Source organism: Pimephales promelas, chromosome 11 (assembly GCF_988280905.1).
Source record: "Pimephales promelas chromosome 11, fPimPro1.hap1.1, whole genome shotgun sequence".
Lineage (NCBI taxonomy): Eukaryota > Metazoa > Chordata > Actinopteri > Cypriniformes > Leuciscidae > Pimephales > Pimephales promelas.
The window spans coordinates 12,283,720-12,304,328 of NC_142779.1; the positions used below are offsets into that span (position 1 = coordinate 12,283,720).

Consider the following 20,609-nt stretch of genomic DNA (forward strand, 5'->3'; position numbering starts at 1 on the left):
AAACCAACCACCTGACAGTTTGATGTAATGTTAACCAATAAAGCAAAGTGGTTTCTTAAATTTGATAATTAATCTGATATGTCATGTTTATGACAGGTTGTGTTGTCTAAGTAATGTCAAGTTGTCATGGCAAAGACACTGACAGGCTATGATGTATTGGTTTATGACAAGGTGTCATAACAAAGAGATCTCAAACAATGTCATATTTGTATTAAAAATGTCATAACTGAGCGAATGACACATGTCATGTCATGATTATGAAGGTGTCATGTTAGTCTTAAGCACACCCCTTCAAGTAAAGTATTACCGTATTTTTCTTCCACTAAAGCTAATACTGCCTTAGAATAATCTTAAGTTGAAAATCTTTGTTTTTCAGTAAAAAATTGTAACATTTAAAAGCACAAATGAAATTATCCCAGTAAATCAGCTGACACACTGCACATTTTCTTATATATTTTATTAATTTTAGACAATTGTAAAAAGGCAATACAAAGTCTTTATTTTTCAAAGGCCAATTCTAAATGTTAAGATGAAGAAAATAAACATTTGCTCCTGAATATATACCCTACCATTTGCATATTGTTAAGAAATTAAACACATTTACCAATAAGGTCAATAACTTTTTTTTTAATTTTATAAAGGAAGGCGTTGGGTTATCACTGAAAACTGTTACAAAGAGCAGCAAAACCAGATATTTATGTGCAATATTTTAATAAAATACAAAAAGCCTGAGATTCATCCTGCATCCGTTTCCAAATTGACCCGTGTAGTACGGCCATAAAGCTTAATGTTTTTTAACATCTACTTCATTAACACAAGGCCTGAGGAAAAAATGACAAAGATTTGAAATAATGTAGCTCTACATTTTTGGTGTTTCCTGGCAAGGCATTCCAGCTATGCTCTGAGATATGAATTAAAGGGACTTTGGCTTATAGGCTTTTCTAAAAGCCATGAATATTTGAAAAGATGATGAACTACACAAGAATAGATGCTTCTAAAGTTGCCTATTGCTAACCATAACCACATGCATAAATGATATAACATACATTTGAACGTATAAAATGTAAACGTGAGGAGCTGTGGGCTTAAGTGATATAACTCAGGTCTGTGCAGACTTAGGTATACAGAGTCAGGTGAATTATACAACCGTCTATGTAAAGGTAAGGCCAGCATCGTGGTAGACTTTGAAGACTTTCTCAATGGCATTGACGTAGGCAGATGTCCTCAGGTCCAGCCCAAGGTTATACCTGTTGGCTGTGCGCATGATTTGCTAAAAGGATGAAAGATGAATTATGAAAACAATCTGGTCATTTCTGAAGCAGCATTTTAAATCACGCAGGCACTTCTTCCATCAAACTATCCAAAACACAGACAGACTAGTATGTTGCCTCCCGAGCATCATACATGTACTCTCAAAGTGAATGTTTTTCAAATAGGCATCTTATGTATCCTTCATGAAGAAGCCAAGAAAAAAAATCATCAAAATGTTGATTATAAATGGACTTAATATGGAAAAGAATAGCTTTATTAAACAGTCTAATAAACAATTTTTACTGTGTGTGCTATTTACAGAGTATTGTGCTGTTAGCTTAGTAAATCCTCTAACTAATGCTCTCAATAAATCGCAAATTTGGTGTGGAGGATGATATAGGCTGGATCCATTTAATAGGCTGGAGCTCAGAAACCAACAATAGCAAATGGAAAACAAGATGCTGTTCTCTAGTTGCCAGATCCCAGTCTAACACAAAAGCCGTTGCTAGGTGTGGATAACAGGTAAGAGTATCTGTTTGTTCATGATCAAAAGACAGAAAGGATTGTGCTGGAGGGGCATTGATGCACTACAACATTTAACTTTAATGCAGAAATGTTGGATACCATCTAACAAAACCATAATCAGGGATGTTAACAACCACTCAACTATCGATTCAATGTCAATCCTTTTACAGATTAAATTTATCTGTTTGTTTACCTGATAGGGGCCTTGTCCACACGAATACATTTTCATTTTTTTCTCTCTCTCTCTATATATATAGTTCATAGTGAGAATTGGACCCTAATCTAAAGTGTGACCATTTCTATATAATATATAAATTAAATAGATTATATATACTTACTCTGGCAGATCTCTCCATTGTGTAAGCCAAACCAGAATGCACAATATCCTTTTCAGAAGCTCCCTAGCAGAGGAGCAAAACAAGTTTATAAAAGGTCTGATATCTAAATTGTCTATTTTAAAATGGTTAAGAGAGACAAATTATGTGATGAGATTCTTTTATTTTATTCTTACAGCAATTCTGTCTTGAAATTCCGATGTGGGAACAATAGGTATGGCTCCACCATGTTTCCCAAACTTCCTTTCCAGACTCTCCTGGACAGACACTGCCAAAATACATTAGATTAGATTAGATCCTCATTAGGAATAAGCAAACTGACAGATGGATGTAAGATAGTAATGGTCACATGCTATTTTTCCTCCAAGCTTCTCTGGGGTCCAAATCTGTGATGGACTTTGGATTAAATATTTTATAAAGGATAAAATCTAAAATCACACCTTTCAACAGATTTTTCACATGACGGTGAGAACTGTTAAGAACTTGCTTGAGAAAATAGAGGATTTTTTGGACTAGCTGTTTTGACAGTATGCGTCTGTGTCTTCCTGTTTCTGTCTGCCTCGTGTTCCATCTATCTGCATCATGTGACTAGCAGCAAATTGGAGGTCATTTTAGGCCAGTCAGATGAAAGGCTGGACAGGACACGTGTTTGTGTTTATGTGCATACATGCCCATATCCTCTCAAGGGGGCACCAGCATCACTGTATTTGCTTGTGGAACCAGAATAAACAAATTGAACAAAAAAAAAACAAAAAAAAAAATCACATGACCTATTCTAGCCGAGTGCACATAACCTAGAGTTTAGAGCAATTAGAAAATGGAAAACAAGCCCTTCCAGAGAACTAAATTAACTGCTTATCAGTAAGACCTGTTAGTGATTTGCAAACAGTTATACCATTCAAGGATAGAAAGATTTCTATCAGCATACGCAGTGTACGTTTACCACATTATGTTGACCATGAATATCATTGCTGTTTTACTGCATGACTATACATCACATTTTCTAGGAAAAGTATTTCTGACTTACTTAGGAGATGGTAGTTTGAGTCCCTTTCGTATTTGAAGGTCAGTCTGCCATAACTGACGTGGTTAAGGTTCTTCAGCCACTCAAAGTAGGAGACCGTCACACCTCCAGCATTCAGGTACATGTCCTATTTATGCATATGAATATTTTTACATGTATTTATTTATTTTTAGTGGCATATTAGCATCAAATGCTGTTTTCGTGGCAAGATCAAAGTAGTATTAAAATATTACAATAAACATAAAATACATATTTAAATACTTATAAATACTTATACATATAGAAATATACATATAAAACTTCAATCAATAAGAAAAAAAAAAAGAAAAAAGAAAAAATATATTTTTTTTAAACACCAATATACAGTAGTGGCCAAAACTGATGTCCGGCCTATCTTCAATTTAATTTTTTTTATTTTTTTTAACTTTGTTAAAGATATTTAATCATGTTACTTTTTGGCCAGGCTTTCATTCAAAGAAATTATGAACACATGCAAAAACAAGCGAGAACCAATCAAATATTAATAACTGATTATGCCGTAGTCAGTGTATGCTCTTTTTGATATGCATTTTTTTGCATAGTAAAAGTAAATCTGTACCTATTTTGCAAAATATTTTTTTTTCCAGATAAATACCTTAACCATGTTTAGTGTTTTGTTTTCCATTATTTATAAAATAAATGGGGTCCATCAACTGTTTGGTTACCGACGTTAGGCATCCGTCATTTCCGAGATCACCTTCATAGACGTTTGAAACAACTTGAGGGCGAGTAAATGATGGCATAATTTTCATTCTGAAGTGAACGAATCCATTAAGGTGACCATTATTTTAGAACGCATTACTATTATTATTATTATTATGAACCTTTATAATGATCATGTTAGCTGATTTATAACAAGTGATGGGCGCCACCATATTAGTTTTCACCGTAATTCAGAGAATCTTATCTCTCGGATATATAACATCAATTCATCTACTTCTCCTAAAATACATGAAGGTAAGTGGCTGGTGAAGTGGGAAAGGAATAGAGTAAATTTTACAGTTACCTAATACCAACACAATGTGTATCTGATATAAATAAAACACCATTTCAATTTATATGGTCTGTATGATGCACTGAACGTTTAAATCACACCGGTGTGATCGTATGCTCCAGGGACCAGCCTTGACTGACGTGTGATTGGACACATCTACAAAGGGTTAAAAGCATTTAGGACTGGAAAACGTACAGGGATCACCATAATATTCCTCTCCAGGAATATCTTGTCTGCCTCAGGTGTAGTGGGACCGTTGGCTCCTTCAGCAATGATCTATGAAAATAAGTGTTATTTTGAAACCTTAGATATTTCTTGCATATTTTTTTCATATTTCCTTACATTTTTCTCTCATTGCACTCATTTTCTCTGGAGTAGCATAACTCAATCAATAACTCATATACATTAAATGCACTATTGTTTGACCCTATTGACCTCTGACCTTGGCTTTGATATTGTTGGCGTTTTTCTTTGTAAGCTGTTTTTCACTTGCAGCAGGTATCAGGATATGACACTCGGCTTCCAAGATGCTGCCTTCATATGGGGAGGCATTGGGGAATCCAACAATTGTGCCATTGGCCTGGAAAACAAAAGCATTTATTATATTAATACATGAAGAGTTCAGATGCAAAAGCCTCTAAGTGCCATTTGAAAATTTCTTCTTTAATGATGATTTTTATCAAACTTTAAGTTCAGTAATTTTACTTAAATGGCAATGATAATTACCTATTAATTGTTATTTAAGTGAAATTACTGAACTTAAATATACAAGTTTGATAAAAATCATCATTAAAGAAGAAAATTTCAAATGGCATTTAGAGGCTTTTGCATCTGAACTCTTCACATTCAGATTACAGAATTGCACTTGTAGTACAGCTAAAAGACCAAAAGGTGGCTGCCTTACACTGAATATTTTTACACTGCAACTACGGTTCAACCAGAATGTAACTATAGTATAGACCATTTCACAAGATGTAAACAAAACTGGTCCAGAAGCACTTCCTGTTTCAGTTTTTTAACACTACAAAAAAGCTGGGATAAAATACAACCAACAGAACATTTAAAACTGAATCAAAAAGTTAAACAAACATCTTTAAGATGTTTTCTTTACATGTGAAATAAAGAAAACAGTTACAAACTGAAACAGCAAGTGCTTCTGGACCAGTCTTGTTTACATCTTGTGAAATGGTCTATATGTAATATAGGCGATATATCGCCTCCTCAGAAACGCGATGAATTTTAACCAAGGGAAACACCAATAAAAATCATTAATGCTGCCTCCCCAGTTTGTGGGTCTAGGTACTGCCTCTGCTGTAAAAGGAAGTAAGCTCTTCACACTCACCAGCTTATAGTCTTCCAGCTCTTTGGGATCAATGCCGTTAGGGTTCCAGATGCTTCCGTCCAGCTCTCCGACACCCACACACTTTGCTCCGTTACGGTGCAGATAACGCATGGAGTGCAGGCCCACATTACCAAAACCCTACCACAGAAATTAGGAAACTGTATTAAATAATATTCATACTGGTAGCTGAGCTGAAGGTAATCTGTAATGCTGATGAATTTAGTGCAAGAACATCAATGCGCTGCAATTTAAGTAAACGTATGCAAATAGAAGTACACCCGCAAATTAAAAAAACATCTTCATCAGTTGGGACACATGTGTGCTCCAAATACTCACAACACAACCAAATACAGAAACATGCTGCAAATAGCACAGACCATAATGGAAATGTTTCCAGGGGACACCAATAAATGACGAACACGGACGGGACATGCTTATTGCTCAATGTCTACTTTTAATTTTATTTTTTACTTTTTTTATTTTTTACAAAACATACAGATATGACATATTTATTATGACATACAACTTTGGATATACAATATGCAAAATGTGTTAAAGTTAACAAAACGCTAAAAACTTTATTAAGATAAGACATTTCTGTCCTAAGAACAGCTATTTGTTGTCATGGAAACATCCCAGGTGAAAATAACAAGGAAATTACGTTGGCTGAATCAGAAATCGCCCCCTAAACCCTCATTCATTAAGCCCAACGTTAGTCCACTAATACAGTTCACTTGAAGAAGTGAATGAAAACGAGTGAGCGAATTTTGTTTGAATTTTGAATTTTATTTTGTAGCAGATGAATGAGTTAAACCAAGTTCATGCTGAAGAATGAGTAATATTACGGTCTTTGGAAAAGAAAACACACCCTGTTAAATTTAAATACATATTTAAGTTTTAGGCAGCCAGTGCAATTGGACAATCCAATGAATAAAGAGAACAATTCTTCAGTTAACTGATTTGATATGACTAAAAACACCATTTGAATAAAAATAAGAAAATCAAAGCATAATATAAACTTGAAGCGTGTTTCATGTGTTACTGATATGCACAAACCTGAATGACAAACGTCTTGTCTCCAAACCCAGGATTCAGGCCCAGCTGGCTCATGTAAGCAGCCTCATTGACAAAGTTTTCGATGCCATGGAAGACTCCACGACCAGTGGCAGATATACGACCATGGATGCCACCCTGGCTGATGGGCTTACCGGTAACACAGGCATAAGCATTGATATCCTGATAAAGAAGAATGATAATTACAAATAGCCCTTGTAATCATTAGAAGAATTTTGTTTGCATTCAAACGGAATAATCTAAACTTATGAGGCACAAAGCTATGAGATCTTGGTGTTAGCTCGTCATGAGAGATATGAGTATATAGAATAACAATCTGTTGACGTCTCAGTATATCTCTCATGTCCTTTCATGTATCTAGCTGCCGGGCAGCTCGCAAAAAGAACAGAACGCCACGGCTACCAAGACCAAGCAAATGACTGCCATGGGGGGACAGACTGTAATGAAAGAGTGTCAGACACAGGAATGCTTTGTTCTCCTGGTCTCATAAACACCACGCTCTTTATCAGGGAGAGTAAGATCTAGGCACTGACTGAGTTCCCAATATAGCGACAATCTGTTTGTTAGTTCTTACAAATATATTTTTCAACATGACTACAATATGTGAAAATGTACAATAGAAATCAATGCACCAAATCAAGGTAATGTATGCATAAAATTATAAATAAAAATACCTGTATGCACGCACTTACAGCATTTATCTACAATATTATGCTATAAAATATGTTTTTTAGGGAAAACAAGATATGCATTTCCTGAAGGATGTGTTTGTAGGGTAGCCCACAAATTTTAAGTAAGTTAAGTCAGTAAATCATATGATTTAAAGGTATAGTTCATCCAAAAAATTAAAATTTGACTTCCATAGTGGGAAAAAAATACAATGGAAGTCAATGGGGCCAATCAGCTGTCTGGTTTCCAACATTCTTTAAAACATCTTCTTTTGTGTCTAACAGAAAGAAACTCATGCAGCTTTGGTAAAATTTGATGGTGAGTAAATGTTAACGATTTTCATTTTTGGGTGAACTATAAGCAAACCATTTTTATGACAGTCTAAACTTCTTGTTTACAGTCAGCTACAGTGTTTAGCATAAGTGAAAACAGCCATTCTAAAGTTGACTGAAAAGAGGAATAAAAAAAATCATCTATTGGAAACTGATCTTAATGCCTTAAAAAACTGAGGAAAAATCCAGCCTTTAAGGACACCAATTTACTTTGTGAATGAATAATATATAAAAAAAACGTAAAATAAATAAACGTTCTTCCTTAAAATTCAGGGTACATAAGTCAGGACACCCTTATATTACATTCCCATAGAGAAAGGCAGATTTTTATTTTTAAAAGGCCAGTTATTTCATGGATCCAGGACACTATGCATCCCGATAAAGTTCCCTTGGCCTTTGGAATTAAAATAGCCTCACATCATCACATAACCTTCACCATACCTAGAGATTGGCATGGATTTATTTCAGTTAGCCAGTTATTATGCAGTTATTTAAATTCCAAAGGCCAATGGAACTTTATCAGGATGCATAATATTCTGGATCCATAAAATCCATGATCTGGCCTTTAAAAATAAAAATCTGAATTTAAAATTTAACATAGGGGTGACTTATGCCCCCTGTATTTTAAGGAAGAACCTTTTTTTTAAATCTGTACTAAAAACACAGCATGCCAAACACCCCAATATTTTCTTATAGATTTTTCTTCAACAAACCAGTTGCATATTAGACAAACATTTGGTCACACACTTCAACTTACATTATGGCCCATTGTGTTAGCATATGTGTCAGCAATCCAGGACATTTCCCTTTCTCCTGTGCTCATATCTGGGGCGGGGACATCAATGCCAGGCCCTAATGCAGGAAACAGAAATGAGTTTGCTACCAATCCTCCCTTCCCATGGCCATGGCTCAGCAACAGACTTAAAGGGATAGTTCACCCAAAAATGAAATTTTTGGGTGAAATATCCCTTCAACGCCAAGAATAAAAACCTCAGTTATTAGACATTTAAACATAATGGCAACTGTGCAGTCACAGCAGTTTTTAAGAGAATCTACATTGTGTCGCCAGAGAGCAATATGGGACACCAGCACAAAAAAATAACCCGCCAAAGGACAATTGGCTCTATTACAAGCTATTGAAACACATGTATTATGAATGCAGTTTATATATAGTCTTTCAGGTTACAGTTCAAATCTACGTAACAATGTAGAAGGGGGGTCAATAGCCGCTTAACTGCTAATCTGTGCTATGCTGATTATTACCCGACTATTGTTCATGAGTGTGATTGTGTCAAATATTCTGCAATAAGAGTTTCCATCTCATTCTAATCCAAATATAAAATATGCTTATCAGATGTCATTTAGGAACAACAAATCTCGATAAACTACTGTTCACTATAAATGCATTCTAAATAAAATATTACAGTTTTCTTTTATAATATGCAGCACTGCCTCGTAAGTTAACTAGTAGGCCCTGACATAATCTGCAGACTTATTTTGCGTTTTCAGCACTGATACTTGGGAAATTCTGTGGAATTCTACCAAATGAATGGTACAATGTGTTAAACAGAAGACGAAGCATTTTTAAGGATAGACAAAACATAATAATATTAGGAAATATATTTTATAAACATGCACAAGGAATGAGGGATGTGTAGATTTTAACCCATGAATGGCATTCCAAATTTTGCTGAGCTTTTTGTATAATTCGGGAGAAGATTCAGTGTGTGCCTGCTTAAAACTCACCAATGAAGCCCTTTTTAGCCAACTCAATGGTAAACCTTCGTGTGATCTTCTCCAGTTCTGTGTCCTGTGCAAGAAACAAAATTTAGGAGCATCAGTGACTGTAATGTGTTTGATAATAGGGAAGTATACATTTATAGTACTAATATAGCTTTTTAATGTCATCTCAGCATTTTAGGCTATCTCCATGGCAAAAACAGGGTTACAAAAATATAAGAGTTGCATAAATACAATAAGAAAAACACTACGGTTGATATTATAAACAATGTTTTACATTAACAAATGATAATAATTCTAAAAACCTTTTCTGGTTAAATCTCCCTAAACAAGTCCTTAAATGAGCTTACTACATAAAAATGTTGTCTACTTGCATTAAAGGTGGGACAGTACAGTTATATATGTTTAATGGAAAGTATGTGTAGAGTTGGGTCTTTGTCTTTAAGCAAAAATGACTTGAGACATCTAAGGAAAACCACTTGATCAAATCTTGTTTTTTTTAAAGAGATTAAAAGTCTGTTGGGTATTTTATGATGCATACAACGTTTAAGTATTCATTGCTCCAGATGTAGATTGGGAGTCATTCATCTGAAAGTTAAACTAAATACGGCATAAAATACAAACAAACGAAGGACTGTCACAAACCGTGTCTTAACAGCACAGGCATTAAACTCTGTAGGATTTCTCAATGTCAGTCAAGAAATCTAAAATAATAAATATCACAGGCTAATGCAACTGCACTGCAAATTATGTTCTAGCTCTTGAAAGACACTAGAACAAAAAAATAAAATAAAATATATATAATATAAATATAGCCATTCATTTTGAGGAATATTTCAAATTAGAGTGTAATTAATTTAACTCTCAACCATTTTCTGAAATCATAATTTTGCAGGAAATATGAAATCACTCACGGAGTAATTCTTTGGGTTAATTTTCACTCCAGCTTTAGCTCCTCCAAAAGGCACATCTGTTGAGAGCACAGTTTATGTGTTCATACTAACAACCACAACCAAACTAATTTACACGAACAAATTAAAGCACAGAACTTACCTACAACTGCACATTTGTATGTCATTAGTGAGGCGAGGGCTTTCACCTCGTCGACTGACACCTCTGTGCTATAACGGATACCTGGAGAAACAGAAGCAGTGTTGAGTCCTCATCAGACTATAGACTTATGCAAATAATGTCAAATCAAGGATAAAAATAAATAACAACCATTATAGCCCATTTTAACTTGTTTTATGATGCTAAGACAGGAGATTGTCTAACTAAAGGAATCACAGGCGAAAACACTTTCATATTGTTTTTCATTTTTATTATGATTTTTTTCATATTTGCCCACTGCAATAGTGGACCTTTTAGTAGACATTAATGAACTGGGAATTGTCCTGTTTGGAGTAGGAGGCCTGAAAATTCAAATAGTTTAACTGCCATTTGCAAAATGGGAAGGGACATTTTGTGTAGCAGGACAGGCAGTAAACCAACCACTTTGATGACTCACTCTCTCCACTGAACTATGAGGGAAGAAAATCTAGGCAGGGCCCAAAATGGGTGTGAATAAAGCCAAAGCAACTACCCCAAACATCTCTGTTTTCAATCATCTTTATAAGGCTGCTTGGATGGCACTGGAAAATTTCTTGATTTCATGGATGATGAGCTAGCAATTCATTTCAAATTACTATTACATGAAATAAAGTTATCGGTACATATTTAAACAGTATCTTTCCAGAGTTTATTTGTGACAGAGTAAGGAAACTTTAACCTTATAAAAAAAGGATCAGCTTTTTATCAAGCTGCGTTAGTACTTCTCTGCATACTGAGGAATGAGCAATTCTACTGATCAAGTGGTCCAAAGTCTGTATTCTCTTACCTATTATAACCAATTTGCTAAATCTTCTTTCTTATTTTACCAAATAAAAGTCGAAATTTGCTGATCATATTCTTTACTGTACCTAGTTTCCTTATGCCCGACATATAGCCAATATTGTAGAAAGCAATACAGGATAAATTACAGCCAAAAACCTCCTCTTCAATGTGAACTATGAAGGCTTTCACACATTAGGTCTACCTCAATCAGAGACGTCCTGACCTACAGTTGCAAAAACATACAATATTTTGTCTGGTTACCCTGGTGCAATACTTCAAGGTAAAACCACTGACTAAAGCACCAGGCTCAACAGTTTAAAGTCTCGCCATTAATTTAGTCACAGTAAAACCTTAACCTCCCATTGATTCTACTCAATAGAGCGAACAAACATAAGATGTTTTCCAAAACTGTTTTGATCAAATCAGCCGAACTTATGTGCATTTTTTTTAGACATCTTAAAATTGGTGGTAAAAGGAAACGGGAGGGGAATGGGGATGCAAGTTACCTTTATTTGTTCATTCTACTGTTTAAGGTGATGGCATGTCAGTTTTAAAAAGGGGAAAATAGTTTAAAAATGCTGATAGGATGAAGCTTCCATTAGGGGAAACTGCTGAATGTTTGAACTGCTGGGGTCTTCCACCTCCCTTCCTTAATAAAGCATTGCGCAGTCAGTCCTGACGAAGCAAAATGTAATGGTCTTACAAACAACCCCAGGAAAGGTCAAGCTTGACAGAAACAGCTCTTACACAAACAAATTCCACTGATAATGAAAGAATTCACAACTTCCAAAAAGCAAACAAATATTGCTGCAAAGATAAAACTGTAATGTAAATGATGTGTGTGTGTGTGTGTGTGTGTATGTATATATATATATATATATATATATATATATATATATATATATATATAAAGATTAAGAAGCAGGACTAGGCTACCTTGTAAAATAAACACATGGACCAGACAGGCAGCATTCCTGCTGCAATACTTTACAAATGAAGACCAAAAGTGGTGAAGAAATGCAAGACATAGGCCAAGTTCATTCGCCTACATATTATAAAATATAAAATGCAACGCGTATTGAGGAATTTATTAAGCTGTATTTTGAACATGGAACCTTGCTGGTCTAGGTTGGTCACCATAAACCAGAAACAAACTAACTAAACAAACACACCGCCAACTGGTTTTACCAGTAAGGCAGTCAAACTATGATTTGGAACATGGTATGGTTTCTGTCTGTTCTAAGATGGGCACAGCCTGGCCATTTTCTGCAACAAACCAGCTAGTGACCATCTTAGACCGCCTATTGAACACCTAGACCAGGGGCTAGTTGCATAACGTAGTCACATGTTAAGTCAGTCTTACTTTTGCCAATTCAAATTAGAACAATCTAACGTTACCTTTTTTTGTGTGTGTGGTGCTTCAAGAAACGCTTGCATGCAAAATTCGCGATAGTCGCATAGTGTCGCTGCTGCGCAAACACAACGCAGGATTTTCTCCACGTTCATGAAAGCAAGGCCTATCATTTATCACTCTCTGTCAAATTACAAAGACGAAGTTCGTAATTATATGTTTTGCAGACACTCAGACCTACGTCATCAGAATACAAAACGTCAAAAGATGGTAGAGTGTACAGGTAAGTCATGTGTTTGAGCTTGCATGTTTGCTCTCGAGAACGCGACTGCGTCCTATTATCACCGCCACCGGACCCGGTGTAACGAATTCGTGAATTCAAACTTTAACGTTACCTCCTTTACACGGGGTCCTGTGCTGGCTGTGTTGAGCTCTGTAGCCTTCAATCACGTCCCACTCCCCGTTGTCTCTTTTGATGGGGAATGACACTGACAGGACGTGGTTGCAGGGCTTGATGATTTTGAGGATCCCTCGTACTCGGTGCCTCTTTTGCTCGGGAGTTTCTCTCGTCTTGAGATCGTGCACGAGTTTATCCTCCACGATAGAAGCTCCGCGGTCGAAGAAACCCTCGACCATCCTAAAGAAGTTAGGGTCATCGTCTTTCTCTCCTACGGCTTCGCTGTAACGGCGGACCCGCATGAGAGTCGCGGAAGCGGGCAGGGCGGAATCGACGCATCCCGAGGCCAGCGAGCCGCTGGCGACTGCGCGTGTGACGAGCTCCCCCAGATACCTATACATGACTTAGTTTGAAGTAAAACACGAATGAACAATATCTATAAAGGAAAGGAAAAACTAAGATAGACAATGTCAAAGAGTGAGTGGGTCGTGGTGTTTAAACGGACACCTCGGCTCCTCCCTTTTCTACTACACTAAATAAAGTGTCGGCTTGAATACTGTTTGCGAGTTTTAAACAGAAGACAGGCGTGCCGTGGGTCTCCACCTCAAGCTGGGAGGCGCTCAGAGAGCAGGAGCCATAAGCAAACAGTCTTTGAAAAAAGTGTTTGGAATTGGAACCAACCTAGGGAAAAAGCATTTTAAAAATATGTTAAAATATTACAAAAATATGAAAAAGTATTAAAGTTGCTGCTGTCCACAACTGTTCAGGCAAGATATGTTGACAACACCAACTTTAAGAATTTATACTCATAATGTCACCCCCCATAATTATATATATGTGTGTGTTCAAACATTATCTAGAAGAGTACAGGTTAGAATCGAGAGGGATCAAGAGGGCACAGAGTTATTCTGTTTTCGCTCATCCAAACTGGCTTTTTCTTGTACAGCCGAGGTCAACCGAGGTCCTGCTTACAGTGATTAGGCTAGTTAGTGTCTGTCAGAGTAATTGTTCCAGGCCATGATGGAGTAGCTTCATATCTTCAGTCTCATAAATCAAAATAGTGTTTGTTTCCTATCGGAAACCGAGTATTAGGATTTTTTCAGAATATTTTTCTCATTAGATTCAATATTTTGTGTTGGAATGGCACGTGCATAGAAGGATAATCAAGGACAATGACCCTGTGTTCTGTGCACTCTCTCTCAATCTACACACAAACAGATAAGACTCAAATAAGACACTAAAAGCACATTATTTGTGTCTGTATTGTCACTACAAATACAATTTGACAAAACCAGATGTACTTTCACATTTATTTCACCTGGGGTTACAGTGACATGGGGTGTTATGTAATGTCTTCTTTGTGTCAGCTGTAATTTGTTCCTGAAATATATCCTGTTCTGGAGATCAGCTCTTGCAGGACCGTTGTGCATGTTTTTTTTTGTAGTTTCATGCCTCATATTTGCAATGTATTTGCTCCTTTGCCTCAGACTCAAAGGATCACTGCAGGTGGATTACTGTACTTATTGTTTTGTTTTGTTTTTTAAATGGTATTTCTATTTTTTTGTGACAAACTTTGTATTACATTTTTTCTTTGCCTCCATGAATACTCTTTTTGTATTTAATGTACAACGTGGTTTTGGAAGAAAATGGTGGTTTTTCAAGAAAATATTTAATTTAATGAATTAAATGCCAGGTGGGGTAATCAAGTAAAATAAAGTAATAACATTACACATTGAATATATGTCTGAATCAGCTGAAGCATGAAATTCTGTCTGTTCTCAGACAGTCCTCTTTCTTCTTAATACCACCCCATCCATACCCTCATCTCAGGCGAAAAAATTATGCCTGCAATAAATCTTCGTGGAGTTTAAAAGAAGTACGGCTCTGCTATTGGCTCAGATGGTGCCTACGCCCATCATCTGGTTGGTGAAGTTCTGGAGAGTCACTTATTAAACTGCTCTGTTTTTCCTCTTTTGCTAAGTGAAAACAACTGATCCAAGGAATGCACTCTAGCAAGTCAAGTCAAGTCACCTTTATTTATAGAGCGCTTTTTACAATACATATCAAAGCAGCTTTGCGGTGATAACATGAAAAAAATACACCAAAGTTTGTTTCTAGAAGAAAATTGCGTCAATGTCCACCTTAAGTTCTGAAGGCGAAAGGGGGGCAAACACAGTATTAGTAATTTATTTTTATTTCAGTTTTAGTTTTAGTAATGTTAGTATTTCATATTTATCAGTTCATATTTATTCAGTTCAGTTTATCAGTCAGTTCATTAAGTTTACCTTTTATCATCTAATACTTATTTTTCAGCTCTATTTCAATGAATGAAAACAATTTTTAATAGTTTTATTTTTACTGAAAAATAACAACTGTCATGACACAATTTTAATTTTTGGCTGAACTATCCCTTTAATATTTATTTGGGCTTTTGTCTATAGATTTTAATCTACAGTATACATTTCTATCTTCCTGCAGGTGGCCACTTTAATACACTTGTAAATATGACAGAAGACCTGGCAAAATAAATCTTTATACTGGGCCAATATCAGTGCATCTTAAGGACAGGCAATATGGCAAACAATCCAAAGATTCATGTGTTTTGGGGTGCCCCATGTCCCCAAGCCTCTGCTTTAGAGGTACAGGAGAAAGGAGTCCAGCACTGGAAGACAGTGGACCTCACTTGGAGTCAAGGCAGGTTGATTCCCAAGGACACCAGAGAGGTCCAAACAGATGATGAATGTGACGAGACGACGAGTGCAGTGATTAGTGGTAGACTGGAGTCTGCTGGTACCACTGAGAGAATCGCTGAGAGTACAGAGGACAAAACCGAAACATCCGAGGATGACAGCACTCCATCGGGCTGCGGGTGCTTTCAACCAAATGCAGAGTCCGTTGAAGAAGAGGAGTTGTGTCCTGTGTTGTTGACAGAATACCTAGATAGTTGTTTCTCCTGCCCGCAGACTAGTTTAATTAGACAGAGCAAAGACGTGAAGCCTACATCGCCTGTTTCCACAGAGACTGAGTATCTGAGTACATGGACAAAGTCTCAAGCCTTGCTTCTTCGAAGTAGAGTGGCTCGATGTCCAACTTCTGGCTTTCTTGAAGGTTTCCTTCTTGGTTCTCCACATACTCCACCTAAACAAGTGGCCTCAGCCTCCATAAGTTCTCCAGAATTGTACAGTCCTATGGTCAGCCCTGAAGAGAGGGGCTTGGGAGGAACCTTGCAAAGCTCAGGAGAGTGGCATAATGACAGTCTAAGCCAAAGACAGCAGGAGAGGGGGGTGATTCTGGAAATCACATCTGATGGCATCCTCTGCTCTCAAGGCAATGCTGTCGCTGAAAAACCTGCAGATCATGAAGAAGTCGGGCTGAATGTTGACTCAGCGACTACAGCTGCACATACTTCACCCAGTCCCACTACTTCTAAAAAGATGAAGTTGTCTCAGACTAGAAGTAAAACTAAAGAAACAACAGAGCAGAGGGTAAGATCTGCCAGCCCTCTCTGTGGTCCTACAACCCTGCTGGCCAGGTGTAAGACCCATGGTGTACGATACGCCATCTTAGTTGCTGTGGTGCACCCATGCCACTTAAAAGAGGTCAAAGTGAAAACTGGAGTTTCGGCTGGTTCCAGTGTACCTCTAGCAACGCTGATCGTCACCGACCAATCGGATGTGGAGATGAAGGTGGTTCTATGGCGGACATCTGCTTTCTGGGCTCTGACTGTATATCCTGGAGATATTCTGCTAATTACAGGTGAAACCATTGAGAATTCCTCATTAGATCTATAAACAAACACTTTTTATTTTGTGTCTGGCAAATATCAGTCTTAAAAGTGCCACATATTCAGAAAAGTCAGGAATTTATGTTAATTCACAAATTTTGATGATGTTAAATATTGTGCATCTCTAAATAAGAATCTTGAAGAATAATTCAGAATTCATGTTTATTATCCAAGTTATGATTTGACATTCCTGTGATATAATATTTCACACTAATGTTACAAAAAGCTTTTTAACTTGATTCATCAAAAAAGCATCACGGTTCCCACAACAAATGAGGCAGCTCTCTTTTTTAACATTGATAATAAATAAGAAATGCTTCTTGAGCAGCATATCCGCATGATTTCTGAAGGATCATGTGACACTGAAGACTGTAATGATGCTGAAAATTCAGCTTTGCCATCACAGAATTATGTTAAATTGTGCATATAGTGCATAAAATATTATCTGGAATCCAGAGTTATTTTAGACAACATCTATTTAAAAGCATGATTTTAAGGGTTTATCATCCGATATGTTACTTCATAAATGAAAATACTGAATTAGTCTATTTGTAGGAAACATTTGAAGGAATCTTTGGCAAGAAAATAGGTCTGAACAGGAAATTAACTACTAAGGCGAGAAAACAAGAAAATCAGGACATTCATCTGTGGTCATGTCATGTCAGCCTAACCCAACAAACAGTGTTTTAACTCAGCTCATTCAAACAATATATGACATATCTTAATTGTACCTGGTCTGAAAGGATGTGTGGTTGCAAAAAACATGTCCTGAGATGCACAGTGTAACGAAATGCCCACAGTAGTGTTTCTGTCTTTGATTCGGCAGATGTGAAAGTGCACATAGACAAGTGGAAGACTGAGACTGTCCTGCAGTCCTCCTTCACCAGTAAGCTGCTGAATCTGGGACAGGTCACGGGGGAACGTATTCCACCTGGTAATAGAAACGTAATTGCTACTGAGACTTAAGTATTTTGCCAGATTGAAAGTTAAAGGTATAGAAGTCATATTGAAATGTATATACATGCAATTGCCTGTAATGATTGCCCCCTGCCTTTGTAATGCTGATCTTGTCTAGCCCCACAGAATTTGAACTATAATACATTGAGAATGCTGTGTACTCATCTGTGTGAGAAGCGTCCCCTGCTGCTGTCTCTGCCTCCTCACAAACCTCGGGATTTGGACTCCATCCCCTTCATCCGTCTTGGAGCGTTACGTCCTGACACATTGGTTCATGCTTTGCTTAGGGTTAAACACAGGAAGTTAATTACAGGTATGGAACTGAATTGCTGTCTAGAGGTTCAGATTATATAGCACATGTACAAGAAACATGAAAGTAGAGCCTTTTTCAATTTTCCAGGTGAAAATATTACGTAGATCACTGGATGACATGATTGACCAATTAGAATGAAGTATTCCAGTGAAATTTAATTTATTTATATGTGCCTTGTACAACATTCACTTCATATACTTACCAGTCAAATCTCAAAGGCAACTAGAAAACATATTTGTGACATAAAATTATTATTTTTGTCAAAAAGATATCTCTGTAAAATAATTTATTGTTGTTGTCAATAATAATATATTATTGATATTAATAGTTTTAATATTCTAGCTTTTTTGGTATAAGTAATATTTCCTTTTTTGTTAAACATTTTTATGGCCCTACAAACAAACAAAGCAAACTGGAACTTTTATTTTTTTAAAAACTCACATTTCAAATCGCAATTTTTATAAATTGTAATTTTTTCCCAAATTGTACAGTCCTACGTTACAGTCAGAATTGAGTATTCCAGATACACGTTTAATACATTGATTTATATGTATCTTGCACTGTACTTCACATTCACTTCACATACTAAACTGTCAAATCTCAAAGGATCTTTGTGACGGAATGCTTTTTTGCTTGATTTTAGCCTGGCGTGATGAGGTGGAGGGGATATCCAGAACAGGAGGTGTATTGAAAGCCATTTTGACTGTGGAGCAAGGAGATGGCCACCAAGGGGCTGTCGTACTTTGGGGAGCTGCACTCTCTTGGCTGCAGCATTTGGACAGAAACAAATGTGTGTTTATTTCAATTGTTCAGATATTGTGTTGGACAGCAGGGGCCTTAAAGGTAAAGCTGACATGTGATTATTTTTTATTGTGCATCATTTGTATTGCTAATGCCCCTCACAGATGCAGTGTGGGAGTTCAGGATGCTGCTAGTCAGACAGGATGTGACCTCAGGTTTGCTCGAGCTGCATTCTACTCCATGGGGCACCTGTCAGCCTCTCTTTCCTGATGACAGTCGATGTAAGGAGTTTTACAACACGGTCCACTCACAGAGGACCGCTAGCAGCTTTGAGATAGATCTCAACACACTACTGTCCCAGAAATACTCCGGTAGGACTTTTTGCTGATGCTAACAATGCATTTGTTATTAGTATAATTCATCATGATTACATTAGGTCTCTCTTGTTAATGTACTCTTAGGTGATGTAGAGCTGAAAATTAAAATCACAGCGTTCCAGTTCCAGAGCAGTCCATCTCAGGATGCCTCGCTGTTAATAGATGCCAATACGCCCATGGAGAGGATCTTGGACGTAGTCTCTGGTGACATCACTTTTGCTGGATGTGGGCAGTGTTCTGCAGAACTGGAAACTGATGAGAACGGCATATATAGACCCTGCTACCCTTGTCTACCACACACAGGAGTGCGTCACTACTATAGGTCTGTTCTTTCAGACCTATATTACACACTCACACACACACACATATATATATATATATATATATATACAGTATATACAGTGGTGTATATATTTATAAAATAATACAAATTCATAAATTAAATTATACCCAGTTATCTAGACATACTATTCTTAAAGCATCCTGACTTGTCTTTCTAGGCCAGTAGTTTTAACTGTGAGAGACGGAGATGATCAAATCTGTGTGCAAGTCCCTCCTGCTATAGTGCAGAACATCCTTCTGAACACTCCTCCTGATAGGCTACATAAGACCATAGGTGAGGTACTTCCCCTTTTCCCTCTTCACTAGTGTTTCTATTTATTTGTTCTCTTGATATGTTTTGTTCCATTATTTTTAATTTAAAAGTCATTCTCTCTCTTTTTTTTTTGTCCCAAGCCTCAGCATCAGAGGTGAGGTTCATCCAGGTAATAGCTGAGAGGATTAGTTCTATGTTGACCCCCATGAAGAACACATTTCTCCTGACTGTGCGAAGCCATTTTCAGTGTGATGATAACAGCATTCCCATCATCCAGAACTTTTTATTATTAGACTTCAGCTCATCAGAGGCATGACGAATAGTATTTTTCATGTATTTTTCACATGATGCTATGTATTTACATGGACAATGATTAAATGATTAATCTTAATGTTCTGTCTCGTGCGTAATTTTCAAAACACATGAGTATTTTATTTTTTATTGTTTTTATTGTTTAAGCTAACCATGGACTCTAGCTATAGACAACTCCAAATAAACTACATCACTACATTTGAGTTAAAAGAGATCAAAAGTTACAATGAATGAAATAAGGGTAAAAAGATAAGACTAACTTCCACAATGTTCCAAATCCTAGGACCCCTATTTATATCCTACACTCACAAGGACAGCCAAGTTTAATAAGTTTAATGCCACCTATCCAAAAAAATTAAAACCTAATAAAAATAAAAAATGATGATCTTCAGGCTAAAAAGAATTGTGTGTTGTGGTTTTCTAATGCTATATTCTGTATATTTAATGTACAAAAAAGCGTACTTTATTTACATTACTTATCATATTTTAATCATATATGAATATCTGATATTCGAGCGGAAGTTTTGGAGAACATGCTAATCATGTTCCATCTAAGAACCAATCAAAACACTCCTAACATACGCC

The 20,609-nt window shown here is 36.6% G+C and overlaps 2 protein-coding genes across 2 annotated transcripts; one reads left to right on the forward strand and one right to left on the reverse strand.

Moving 5' to 3' along the window:
* Positions 1 to 440: 440 nt before the first annotated feature.
* glud1a (glutamate dehydrogenase 1a) lies at positions 441 to 13,500 on the reverse strand. The gene is made up of 13 exons (XM_039672699.2): positions 12,944 to 13,500; positions 10,379 to 10,459; positions 10,240 to 10,295; positions 9,332 to 9,395; positions 8,343 to 8,437; positions 6,567 to 6,746; positions 5,511 to 5,648; positions 4,611 to 4,748; positions 4,364 to 4,444; positions 3,139 to 3,262; positions 2,288 to 2,379; positions 2,115 to 2,177; positions 441 to 1,270 (listed from the first exon to the last, which is right to left on the reverse strand). The coding sequence occupies exons 1-13, from the start codon at positions 13,344 to 13,346 to the stop codon at positions 1,151 to 1,153; spliced, it is 1,635 nt and encodes a 544-aa protein (XP_039528633.2). The 5' UTR covers positions 13,347 to 13,500; the 3' UTR covers positions 441 to 1,150.
* Positions 13,501 to 15,518: 2,018 nt separating this feature from the next.
* On the forward strand, positions 15,519 to 20,118 carry shld2 (shieldin complex subunit 2). Its single transcript, XM_089116975.1, has 8 exons — positions 15,519 to 16,701; positions 17,556 to 17,663; positions 17,805 to 17,999; positions 18,643 to 18,789; positions 18,905 to 19,111; positions 19,202 to 19,439; positions 19,618 to 19,733; positions 19,853 to 20,118. The coding sequence occupies exons 1-8, from the start codon at positions 15,519 to 15,521 to the stop codon at positions 20,026 to 20,028; spliced, it is 2,370 nt and encodes a 789-aa protein (XP_088973101.1). The 3' UTR covers positions 20,029 to 20,118.
* Positions 20,119 to 20,609: the final 491 nt, after the last annotated feature.